The sequence below is a fragment of the Notothenia rossii genome (genome assembly GCF_949606895.1).
Source record: "Notothenia rossii genome assembly, chromosome: 5".
Classification (NCBI taxonomy): Eukaryota; Metazoa; Chordata; class Actinopteri; order Perciformes; family Nototheniidae; genus Notothenia; species Notothenia rossii.
Window position 1 is genome coordinate 28,472,221 of NC_136903.1, and position 12,688 is coordinate 28,484,908.

The 12,688-nt window shown below is 41.9% G+C and overlaps 1 protein-coding gene across 2 annotated transcripts; it reads left to right on the top strand.

Annotated features, from left to right (window-relative positions):
• Positions 1-1,029: 1,029 nt before the first annotated feature.
• On the top strand, positions 1,030-8,916 carry b3gnt9 (UDP-GlcNAc:betaGal beta-1,3-N-acetylglucosaminyltransferase 9). 2 transcript variants are annotated; one of them, XM_079680846.1, is made up of 7 exons: positions 1,030-1,325; positions 2,500-2,872; positions 3,494-3,613; positions 3,976-4,311; positions 7,187-7,428; positions 7,520-7,775; positions 7,858-8,916. In XM_079680846.1, the coding sequence occupies exons 2-7, from the start codon at positions 2,756-2,758 to the stop codon at positions 8,200-8,202; spliced, it is 1,416 nt and encodes a 471-aa protein (XP_079536972.1). In that variant the 5' UTR covers positions 1,030-1,325; positions 2,500-2,755; the 3' UTR covers positions 8,203-8,916. The 2 variants fall into 2 exon arrangements, with proteins under 2 accessions (XP_079536972.1, XP_079536971.1); XM_079680845.1 differs by having other exon boundaries at positions 2,543-2,872.
• Positions 8,917-12,688: the final 3,772 nt, after the last annotated feature.

Genomic DNA, 12,688 nt, shown 5'->3' on the forward strand with positions numbered 1-12,688 from the left:
ATAATTGGGAAAAGATTACTTCCAATTGTGGGACATATATCTGCCATGTAGGCTATGCTACATATCTTTTATTATTCTCTTTTTTACAGTTTAGCTGTATACACCCTACATCCAGCAGGTTCTAAGGGCCACAACTCTGCAGACGTGTTCACTTATTGCCATGCACTTTTCCAAACGTATCTTCTCTCTATAGGTCTAATTGTATGCACACATGTTCACGCACAAGCTGTTTTCTATAGGCGCCACAGATGGTTCAGTCAAGACCTAGTACATAGTCATGAATCACCATTACTGCTGCCGCGTGTGCTTTCCTGCATGTTGCTTAGGGTGGTAGAAATATTTAAATATATAGGAACTCATTTGTGTGAGGTTTAATATTGAACATAATTAGTGACGCTCAGTTTTAATGATATGATCTCCAATACTACTTCCCGGATGAATTATTCTGGATCTGGCTTTGATATATGTCTTAGTGACGTACTGGGAGAATAAAAAAACATGACTCATCAGAACATGAACTCACACTCTGCACTTTTATTTATTCCTCTTGCTTTTTTTCCCCTGCACAATCCTCCTCAGTTGCTGTGCTGGCATCTGGCTTGAAGTAGCTTCGCTTTGGTTTAAGTCACGTGATAAGGAAAAAAAGGATGAAGATGCTGCATTCAGGTGCTCCTTGTTAGCTCCGTCGTCTGACTACTCACTCATAAATTCAAATACATCTAAACTAGTATATATTCTTTACGCATTTCCTGCCTAACTCTTTCATTTTAAACACTTGCACTGTTGCCTACATATTTTTAAAAGGTAGCCTATTTAAAAAAAGATTGTTCTTGTTTTATTGTATTAAAAAAAAGTATATTATTTATATTTTTTCAGTGCGCATTTACACCAGACCAAGTTCCCTGTATGTGAATTGCCAATACGACAAAAGCTTATTTTTACCTTAGAATACCCGCTTAACAATACAAAGTACTTGTTTGTCACAATGTCTAACAGCACGTGAAGGCAACCATAAGCAGTCAGCAGCTCTTGAAGAAGACAGTCTCAGCGCCAGGTAGCTGTTCTTACCCTCCTCACATACACACACACACACACACACACACACACACACACACACACACACACACACACACACACACACACACACACACACACACACACACACACACACACACACACACACACACACACACCTGAAGACAGCATGTGAACAGCTCCCTCCTCTTCTCTCTTCGGGACTTTTTACATCATCTTCTTTGTGTCGCTGCGCAGAGTGGATTTGTGTTGCCCAGATGTTACCACTTTAACCTTCTCCGTCTCGTCTGGTAAGTTTGAATGACTTGCATCAGTCAGCGAACATTGAATAACTAAAGCGTTTTAATCAAACCAGCTAGTTGTTGATACTTTAAAACATGCCCATTGTATTTGGCGAGAAATTATACTTTCTGTGTAAATTGCGCAAGAAGTTTGCTATACTTTTGCTCATTGTTGGTCACGCTTTTGTGACATTGCTGCCCTCAAACATATACATATATACTGTGTCACATCAATAACAGGGCGTTATTTGGGCATGTTTGCAAATGATGTGGATGTTATTGTTGGGACACAGTGTTCTTTGAAAGAGTTGGTACCCTCATGCTCACTTACATAAGAGACACTCCCCCTTCAGAACAAAGTTTATCAATCGATGGGAAACAAGAAAATGGATTAATTTACAAACAAGCAATGACATGTTGGATCCTTTTAAATAAATAATACTGAATAGTAGCTTATTCGAGGTGAGGGGGAAGCATTTCGTTACTTGTTGAAAAGCTTTTTCAATAAAGATGCCAGGACATCTTATGACCTCCAAATGACCAAAACCCTGAAGTAAGCACTTTCAAAACAAATTGAGAAAAAGAGCCTGATTGGTTGTGTCTATTGTTTTTACAGAAATAATATGCTATATATTTGATACAGATTTCATATAACAATTATCCCGGCCCAAAAATAATGAATGACGATTCATCCGTATAATCATCACTTGAATATACTGAAATTGTCTAACATTTTGTACAGAAATAAGCAATTTTATTTCACAATATGTAGGACACTCCTTTTCAGTAAAAACCAACCATCTTAACCGAGTTATTAAAGATGATACAGTCCCCTTTTTTAATAAAGGGTTTTGTTTGATTTATGCAGATTTCTAATGTATTCATTTGTAGAAATAAAGTGTGCAATTGTTCGTACATGACAATTTCCGCATTTAGAAAAAAGGTATCTATTTTCACATCCCTACCTTGTGAGCTAGACAAATTATTAAAGTCACTTGTGTGAAGTTTTTTCACAATTATGTTAACCACGATTGAATTATTGTGATATTATATCCTTTACTGCTTAATCAATATATATTCCAGAAAACCACATTTTTGTATTGCATTTTCACAAGATGGTTTTCTGAATAATCCTCCTGGCAACAAACAAATGGGACGGTAACAATTTCCTCTTTATAAACAGGGAGTATCAAAGATGAAGGAAATCTGTTGTTGTTATTGTCCAGGATGCCTCTGCCCATTGGTACCTAAGAAGAGGAGGATGGAGTTGGACAGTTTGGACGTACATCCAGTGATATGAAAACAGCCTGCAAACCAGAATCTAGTCTGACTCCGGTTCAGCGTGCTCTGCGGTCTGCAAAGCAGTATGAACTGCAGCGGCTCCTTCACACTGCCTGAATGCCTTGAATCCTGTCCAACACTTAACTGAAGTCAGGTTAATGAAGAAGATGCTGAGGAAGATGGTGACCATGAGGAGGATCTTCCATGTGAAGGCAGATGTGATGTGCACAATGCTGCTGCTGGTGCTGTTCTGTGTGCTGCTCTATGCCCGGCAGGTGAGGAAGCAGCCAATCACAGCATAGGAAAAGGGAGGTTTGGTCAAATTCTTAAAGGGATAGTTCAGATTCAGGAGTACTTGTCCAGTTACTAAACTACTGCAGCAGCAGAACATATTTTAGCCTCCTTGAGAAGGCTCAGTGAATAATTGGTGTCATTTTAAGTATCCAGCAGGGAACAGTCGCCTCCAGACTCTGTTGACAAAAGCATTCATTAATAAACCTAGTAGAAGAGGGGAGTTGTTGATCTACCACTGCCCTGTTCGGTTAGTTAGTTTGTGTTGTTGGGTGACCTTGGTGGATCGGAACTATCCATTAAAACAGAAGTTACATAATCAAACAAACAAGCTAACAGATCGAGGCAGCAGTGGAGAAGTTTGCAAGGTCAAATTAAAGTTTATTTCAATGGAGTGTGGTTGCTTTCATGCAAGCAAGGATAACGGCTGTGAACATCTTTTAAACGTAGCATACACTCAAGCTACTATTTATATTTTATTTAATGTCATACAACACCACTTCAAACAATATGAACTATCTCTTTGACTGGACTACCGCTACATAATTCTCCTTCATATTTTTGATTTATTTGAATGTCTAAACAAATCCCCCCCATGTCTCCAGGCCGTGCTCTCCTCTGAGTGGGACAGGCCTTTGCTGAAGCTGGAAATCCACGGATCTACCAGCCCCAGCAGGACCTTGCTGGGCGCCAGTGGGGCCAAAGTCGGCCAGGAGTCTCAAGGGGTATGACCGTATTTAATTCAAGTGATGAATGTATGTGCTTGTTTTGTTACCCTTTTTTTAATATTTAGCTCATTGTTTCTGTTTTGGTTTAGGGTTTCCAGCATCATTGTCTTTGTGCTCACAGAGAGACATTTGTTGGTCTGTTGAAGCACCAGTATGTGCTGTGTAAATACTAGTATAGCTTATGTTGAGTGCTTCAATGTGTGTGTGTACAGTATATTTGTATTAACGTTTGCCTTTATGTCCATCTGACTGACTTGCAAAAGCTCTTACACATTTTTATAATGAAGGACACAAAGATAAAGCTGTACAAACAGAAGTCATAATTCTAATATTAGCAGATCCCCTCCAACCCTTCACAGACACAGCTGCCTCCCTGCAAACCCCAGTCCAAATCCAAACTTCTGCAGCTCAAGCAAAAACCCCAGGTCAAATCTAAGGGGAAATCCAAGGCACGACGGAAAAATGCTGTGCCGACTAAGACAGCTGCCAAGCCCCTGCCCACGATGCCTCCATTTGACTTTGAGGGCTATCTGAGAAAAAAGGACAACAGAAACTTTAAACTGCTCATAGACCAGCCTGATAAATGTCACGTTGGGGGAGCAGAGGAAGAAGAAGAAGGAAGTGAAGGGTCGTCTGCTGCTCTCTACATGCTGATTGCAGTGAAATCTATCCCTGCAGATTTTGAAAAACGTCAGGTAAAATATCCCATGTGGTGTTGTCCCAAACGTTCCAAAAATGTCAAAACTAGAAAAATCTGGTATTTATCACCATTGTGGTTATCTGCCAGAAGTTCTCATAAATTAACTTTTTATCCAGTTTCAAGCCATGTTTTTACAATACACTTGCATGTTCTAAACTCTTTAATTGCATATCAACAATAAGTCATTGGAAGACTTAAAGTTATCAGAGGAACAAGATGAGCAAACATAATTGGTAATTCAACTCAAATCTCTTTCGTATGCTATTGTACCCTGAACAGCCCCTGACAAACACAGATTTTAAATTGTGAACTTTATTCAGTGTTTTTCCTGGATTTAATCACTCGGCTATTTGCTTTGGAGAGGATGTTGACAGTTTGGCTGAACAATGTTTAAAGGAGACATTTCATGGCAATTTCCACTGATCATCATTTCATTGTTTAGGTCTACTAGAATATATTTATATTGTGCAATTTTCCAAACTCACATTGGTTTCTCATACAGCATCTCTGTAAACTATGTGTATTCACTGAAGTTGACTCTCTGCCTTTAACGGCTCGTTGTAGTTCCTATAGCTCCAGCCCCCACCCTCCCTGTGAGCACAGTGTGCTCTGATTGGTCGGGACGTTGTGAATCGCGCTGAGCTCCGTGGGGGGTGTGGTTTTTCTTGTTTAGCGATACACAGCGAAACACAGCGAAACTCACAGCCGAAGTAAAAACAATAAGTGTGGCTTGATACTGAGTAAGAAAAAGGTTGATAAATGCTGTGAGAACGGATCTGCAGAGAGAATTTCACCGCGATCCCAACTGTCTGTTATCAGCCTGCAGCCAGGGAGGAGGTGTGTGTGTGTGTGTGTGTGTGTGTGTGTGTGTGTGTGTGTGTGTGTGTGTGTGTGTGTGTGTGTGTGTGTGTGTGTGTGTGTGTGTGTGTGTGTGTGTGTGTGTGTGTGTGTGTGTGTGTGTGTGTGTGTGTGTGTGTGTGTGTGTGTGTGTGTGTGTGTGTGTGTGTGTGTGTGTGTGTGTGTGTGTGTGTGTAAGATCCTCTCATGCAGTTATTTACTTTTTGTTGCTCTCCTCCCTCTTTCTTCATTTCTACATCCACACACTGCAATTCATCCCTCAGCAATTGTTTCCCTGTTGAATTGCCAAATGCTACAGCCAAAGAAGTTTCAGGAAGATTTCAATTGCTGACATTTTCACTTTAGTCTCGTCCTAAGGAGAGAGTCTCCTTTCTCTTGTGTCAAAACTGCATCCGCCTCTAAATTCAGTTCCTGGTGTCTGTTACGGCTGACAATAATTACAAGGGATGTAAATAACTGACTCATGTATCTGTGTGTTTTGAGACCAGATCAGCCTGTCTCATCTGGATTCATTTACAGCCAGACACATTTACAATATGAACAACTATAACTTGTGTATTGTTGTAATTGTTTTCAGGGAGCTGTGATTTAAAGATTACCGTTATTTCTCTCTGATTCGCTCTGATTGGTCGGGACGTTGTGAATCGCGCTGAGCTCCGTGGAGGTGTGGTTTCCTTGTTTAGCGATACACAGCGAAACACAGACAAACTCACAGCCAAAGTAAAAACAATAAGTGTGGCTTGATACTGAGTAAGAAAAAGGTTGATAAACGCTGTGACAATGGATCTGCAGAGAGAATTTCACAGCAATCCCAACTGTCTGTTATCAGCCTGCAGCCAGGGAGGGAGGGAGGGTGTGTGTGTGTGTGTGTGTGTGTGTGTGTGTGTGTGTGTGTGTGTGTGTGTGTGTGTGTGTGTGTGTGTGTGTGTGTGTGTGTGTGTGTGTGTGTGTGTGTGTGTGTGTGTGTGTGTGTGTGTGTGTGTGTGTGTGTGTGTGTGTGTGTGTGTGTGTGGAAGGAAGTCCGTGGATTGGTTAATTTGGACCAATTAGCCTGGTCATAGCTCTGGGCGTGGCTACTGGGTATCCCTACGTAGCGATACCCAGGAAGTAAACAATGGAAAACGAGAAATCTCCAACGAGGCGTTTTGGGGAGGTGTGTTGGAGTTTTACTCGCTACAGGGTGTACTTTGAGGGTTTGTGACTCTGCAGACATCAAGGGTGTCAAACTCAATTTCATCACGGGCTACATTAGCATTATGGTTGCACTCAAAGGGCCAGTTGTAACTTCAAGAAAGACTATATAAAAATACATATATGAATATTTAATATGTATAAAATAATGTATAATATTACATTATTGCGTCTGCATTGGATTATTATCGGATTGGGTAATAACTTCATAATTAACTACGTCTGAAAGCAGAAGTCTAAGGCAAATAATTGCAAGTCTTTACAGTGAGAATGTCACAAAATGATTGAAAAAGAAAAGCCAAATTCTGAAGAAAGAAAGTCCAAAAAATGTTTGGAGAAAAAAAGTGAACATTTCAAAAAAGGAAATTCTGAGAAAAAGGCTAATTCTAAGATAGAAGGCATATTTTGAAGAAAAAAAGTCAAATTCTGGGAAAAAAGGTCAAATTTGAGATGCATTGTGGGATATGTAGTTTATGGGCAACGTGCTTCTGTAAATCGGCATGTAACCGTATAATAAACATATTATATTCTTTCAGAGCTGTTGTGGTCCACATAAAATGAAGTCACGGGCCGGATTTGGACCCCGGGCCTTGAGTTTGACACCCCTGGTTCACTTGCATAAAAACCTTCATAACACACAAGGGGACGGGTAATAACCGGAAAAGCATGACATGTCTCCTTTAATAAAGGAATCCTAACTGGGAAAGACTGACTGCAATTCAAGTTATTGTTTTTATGTGTCTCCTCTGCTGGAAAGTAATTCAAGTTGAACCTATAGGTTACTATTTCCTCTTTTCCTCTCTCCTCGATATAACTTTCAGGTTGTACGTCGGACCTGGGGTAAAGAGGGACTTTTCAAAAATGGTGTTTCCATCCGCACTCTTTTCCTCCTCGGGGTTCCCAGGAATCGGACAGCTTTGCCTCTGTGGGATCGGCTTTTGACCTACGAGAGTCAAACCTTTAAGGACATCCTGCTGTGGGACTTTGACGACACCTTCTTCAACCTGACACTGAAGGAAACACATTTCCTTGAATGGGTTAACATCAGCTGCCCTCATGTCAAGTCAGTGTTTATAAACTATATTGGGTTAATCTGATTCCTAGATTAGTAAGACTCACATCTGATGTTTTTCCCATTGTTTTGCTTCATTCAGATTCATCTTCAAGGGCGATGCTGATGTGTATGTTAACGTGGAGAATATACTAGAGATGCTCCAAGGTCAAAAGCCAGACACAGATCTGTTTGTGGGTGATATTATTATCCATGCTAAACCCATTCGCCGGCGCAGTTCCAAATACTATGTGCCAGAGTTTGTCTACGGAGGGGGCTTGTACCCAAATTACGCTGGTGGAGGGGGGTTTGTCATGTCAGGACATACGGCTCGGAGACTTAGCTCTGCCTGTCAACAGGTGAATCAAAATTGGACACTTAATATGCGGGTATATCTTCTATAAGAATTATTTTATGCAAGCATTTTGTTTTTACTTCCAGGTGGAATTGTTCCCCATTGATGATGTCTTTCTGGGAATGTGCCTCCAGCTGATCGGTGTCAAACCATCGCGTCACCAGGGTTTCCGTACCTTCGGGATTCCCCGTCCGTCTGCAGCGCCCAACCTTCAAACATTTGACCCGTGTTTTTACAGGGAACTCATGGTTGTTCACAGCCTCAGTGTTCCTCAGATCTGGCTCATGTGGAACCTCCTGCACGACCCCGAGCTGAGCTGCCACAACAGGACCAGCCCGACATCCTGGCCATTTAGGTGGAAGGACAAGATGGTAGAAACTGAAGGAAAAGAGACGGACTACGGTGAGAAACAGGTGTTTGTCACGCATTAGAAGGGGCAAGGACAAGGACAAAATGCTTCAAAAAGCAGGATCTGTGAAAACTTGAAAGCCTTTTTATGTGTTCAGAAGCACAGTTGAGTCATATGATCCAAGCTGGCAGACCATGTTTGGGGAAATGAATTGGCAAAGGCCTAATGTTCTTCAGACTTTCAACCAGAGAGCACAGACAGAATCAGGCTTTCAACATCCAAGCCCATCTGAACAGATAAACAGCAAGAACTTGATCCACCAAAAAGATTGAGAGAAGACTTTTGAATGTGCAATCCGAATGTTTTGGGTTTTAATTGTTTACACAGAGACACAATTTGAACCACATCAAAAAACACACATGGTTATTAACGGGTTTAAACCCATGCAAGCAAAGAGTCAGGATTGGAGATGGCTGTGTGTGCTGGGGGAAAGTAAAGACTGAATCATGAGCAGAGGTGTTCCCTCTCCCTTAATGGAGGCACAAATGGGCAGTCGCACTATCTGTTCCCTGGAGGAGGAACAAATGGAGCCTAACTGGAACCAGCTGCACATTGGGAAAACACACACACAGAGAGAGAGACACACGATACAATCTCTACTGAATGTTTGGGAATAAGCCTGATATTTGAAGAATCAGACATGCATACTTTTATGTGAACAGTATTTCTTACTATTATCAATATAATAATTTGATTTGTATAACTCTGTGTTTTTCATTAAAACTCTTTACCTTTACCCTCATGTGTTCAAACGAAACTAGGACATAGGACAACCCTCTTCAGAATCAGAATACCTTTATTCGTCCCACATAGGATACATGTGCATTTGTTACAACAGGAGAATAGCCAGCTTAATATTAACCAAGAAGCATTCATACAAATTATTAAAGATAACAAATTACAGAATTAAAAAAATATACATCCTGTAACCGTTCTGAGGGATAGAGCAGCCAGGTATATATGGCACAGCTATTAACGCCATATACTGTATGTATATATAAGTATTTGATCCCCTTGCAACCAACAAGTATTCTGGCTCCCACAGACCGGTTACATAAGTCCATTTCCTTTAAAAAAGTACTCCTAATATCAACTTGTTACCTGTATAAAAGACGCAGAATCAATAAATCGGATTCCAACCTCCACCATGGGCAAGACTAAAGAGCTGTCTAAGGACCCTCAGGGATAATATTTTCCCTGAGGGTCCGCACCCTCTGATGACTGCTAAAGGCTGGAATGGGCTACAAAACCATCAGAAAGCAGCTTGGTGAAAAGGTTCAAGGCTTTTATTGGTCATACGAACATAGCTACAGTGTAGTTATGACGATGAAAATCTTAGGTCACAGGCTCCTCCAACAGTGCAACATAATAAAAATGCAAGTAAATACAAAAAGAAAAAATGTGGAATAGTGCAATAAGATTCTATATACAAGTGATTGGAATATGATATACAATAATTTCTAAGTAGCAGCCAGATCAGATGAATGTTGTGGATGTTGTTTCAGCTGTTCAGGTGTTTAACAGTCTTATTGCCTGTGGGATGACCCTGAGCCTGGTGGTTTTAGTCATGATGCTGCGGTACCGCCTGCCAGACGGCAGCAGACAGAACAGTTTGTGGCTGGGGTGATGGGGGTCTTTTGTAATCCTGAGGGCTTTCTTCCTGAGCCGCTGGGAGTAAAGACCTATTTTGTTCACACTATATATGCTTCCGTTAGGCAATATTATAAGGAATCATTCTGTAAACTTTCATTGTTATGCGGATGATACTCAACTATATTTATCAATCAAGCCTGATGAAATTAATCATCTAAATAAAATTCAAGACTGCCTCAAGGACTTAAAAACGTGGATGACCTTACATTTTTTGATGTTAAACACGACCAAAACTGAAGTTATTGTACTTGGCCCGAAGAATCTACGAAACAAATTATCTAAAGATATTCTAACTATGGATGGCATTAATTTGGCCTCCAGTGAGACTGTGAGGAATCTTGGTGTTATATTTGATCAGGATTTATCCTTTAACACCCACATAAAATCAATTTCAAGGACCGCCTACTTCCATCTACGTAACATTGCAAAAATCAGGCATATCTTGCCTCAAAACGATGCAGAGAAACTAGTCCATGCATTTGTTACTTCAATGCTGGATTATTGTAACTCCTTATTATCAGGGTGTACCAAGAAGTCAGTGAAGTCGCTTCAGCTGATTCAAAATGCTGCAGCTCGTGTACTAACCAGAGTTAGGAAAAGGGACCACATTACTCCTGTTCTGGCTGCCTTACACTGGCTCCCTATAGAACACAGGATAGAATTTAAAATTCTTCTTCTCGCCTACAAAACCCTTAATGGGCAGGCGCCATCTTACCTTAAATAACTCATTATACCCTACTGTCCTACTAGGGCATTGCGTTCCGAGAATGCAGGGTTGTTGGTTGTTCCTAGAGTCTCTAAAAGTACAATGGGAGCCAGAGCCTTTTCTTATCAAGCTCCACTTTTGTGGAATCAGCTTCCAGTTTGTGTTCGGGCAGCAGACACCCTATCCGTTTTTAAGAGTGCGCTTAAGACCTTCCTTTTTGATAAAGCTTATAGTTAGGGCTGATTAGATTCAGCCCCATAGTTTTGCTGATATAGGCTTAGTTTGTCGGGGGACATCTTACTTCTTCCTTCTCTCTGTCTATACCTGTGTACTCTCATGTTCCGATTAACCCAGCGTCCCCAAATGTCTTTCTTTTTGGTGTCTATATACGCCGGGATCCGGAGTAATGGATGATCCTGCGGTCCTGTGTCATGGATCGCGAGTCCTGGATCTTGAGTCGTGGCTGTGGTCCTGGATCATGAGTCCTGGATGGATATCCACGTGGATTCATCTTCCTATTATACACACATGCATTTCCAAACATTTGGACTACCTATGTTGCAAATGTATTATCTTTTCAATTTACACACGGCATCTATTGCACGTCTGTCCGTCCTGGGAGAGGGATCCCTCCTCTGTTGCTCTCCCTGAGGTTTCTCCCATTTTTCCCTTTAAACTGTGGGTTTTCTCTGGAAGTTTTTCCTTGTACGATGTGAGGGTCTAAGGACAGAGGGTGTCGTATTGTCATACTGATATTCTGTACAAACTGTGAAGTCCACTGAGACAAATGTAACATTTGTGATATTGGGCTATATAAATAAACATTGATTGATTGATTGATTGATTGATTGATTGATTGATTGATTGATAAAGATCCTCCATGGATGGCAGCTCCGATGGCATGTTCTGTGCAGTTTTCTCCACCCTCTGTAAAGCTACGATTGAGGGCGGTGCAGCTGCCGTACCAGGCCGTGATGCAGTCAGGATGCTCTCTGTGGTGCACCTGTAGAAGTTGCAGAGTATCCTGGAGTCCATGTTGAACCTCCTCAGCCTGCGGGGGAAGAAGAGCCGCTGTCGAGCTCTTTTGGTGATGGTGGTAGTGTGAAGAGTCCATGTCAGGTCCTCAGTGATGTGGACACCGAGGAACCTGAAGCTGCTGACTCCCTCCTCCGTAGTCCCATTGATGGCGATGGGGACGTGTCCCTCTCTCTGCTGCTCTCTGACGTTGAGATGGAGGTTGTTATCCTGGCACCAAGATATCAGGTTTTCTACCTCCTCTCTGTACGCCGTCTCGTCGCCGTCGGTGATCTGGCCGATGACGGTCGTGTCATCAGCAAACTTCACGATGGTGTTGGAGCTGTGTGTGGCCAGTGGCCACGCAGTCATGTGTGAACAGGGATTAGACAGGAGACAACTGTTGATGCGATTATTTGGCCCTCGGTCTGGGGCTCCACACAAGATCTCAGCCCGTGGCCCTGGGGGTTGACAATGAACATCTGAATGATTCAGAGAAGGCTTGGGAGAAGGTGATGTGATCAGATGAGACCAAAATCGCAATCTTTGGCATCAACTCAACACGCCGTGTTTGGAGGAAGAGAAATGCTGACTATAACCCCAAGAATACCATCCCCACCGTCAAGCATGGAGGCGGAAACATTATGCTTTGGGGGTGTTTCTCTGCTAAGGGGACAGCATGACTACGGGGACATGTACCGTGAAAATCTTGGCTGTTAGCCTCCTTCCCTCAGCAAGGACACTGAAAATGGGTCATGGATTGACCTTCCAGCACGACAATAAACCTTAATACAGCCAAGGCAACACAGGAGTGGCTAAAGAAGAAACACATTAAGTGATGGAGTGGCCGAGCCAGTCTATCATCTACCTTATTCCCATAGAAAACCTGAGGAGGGAGCTGAAGCTTCGATATGCCAAGCATCAGCCAAAACCTGAAGGATTTGGAGAGGATGTTCAGAGAGGAGTGGACCACAATCCCTCCTGAGATGTGCACAAACATGGGGACCAATTACAAGAAGCGTCTGACCTCTGTGCTGTCCAACAAGTACTAAGACATGTTTTGCAAGGGGATCAAATTCTTATTTCCCACAGTTAAATGCAAATCAACTTTTATCTTTTATATCATGTACATTTC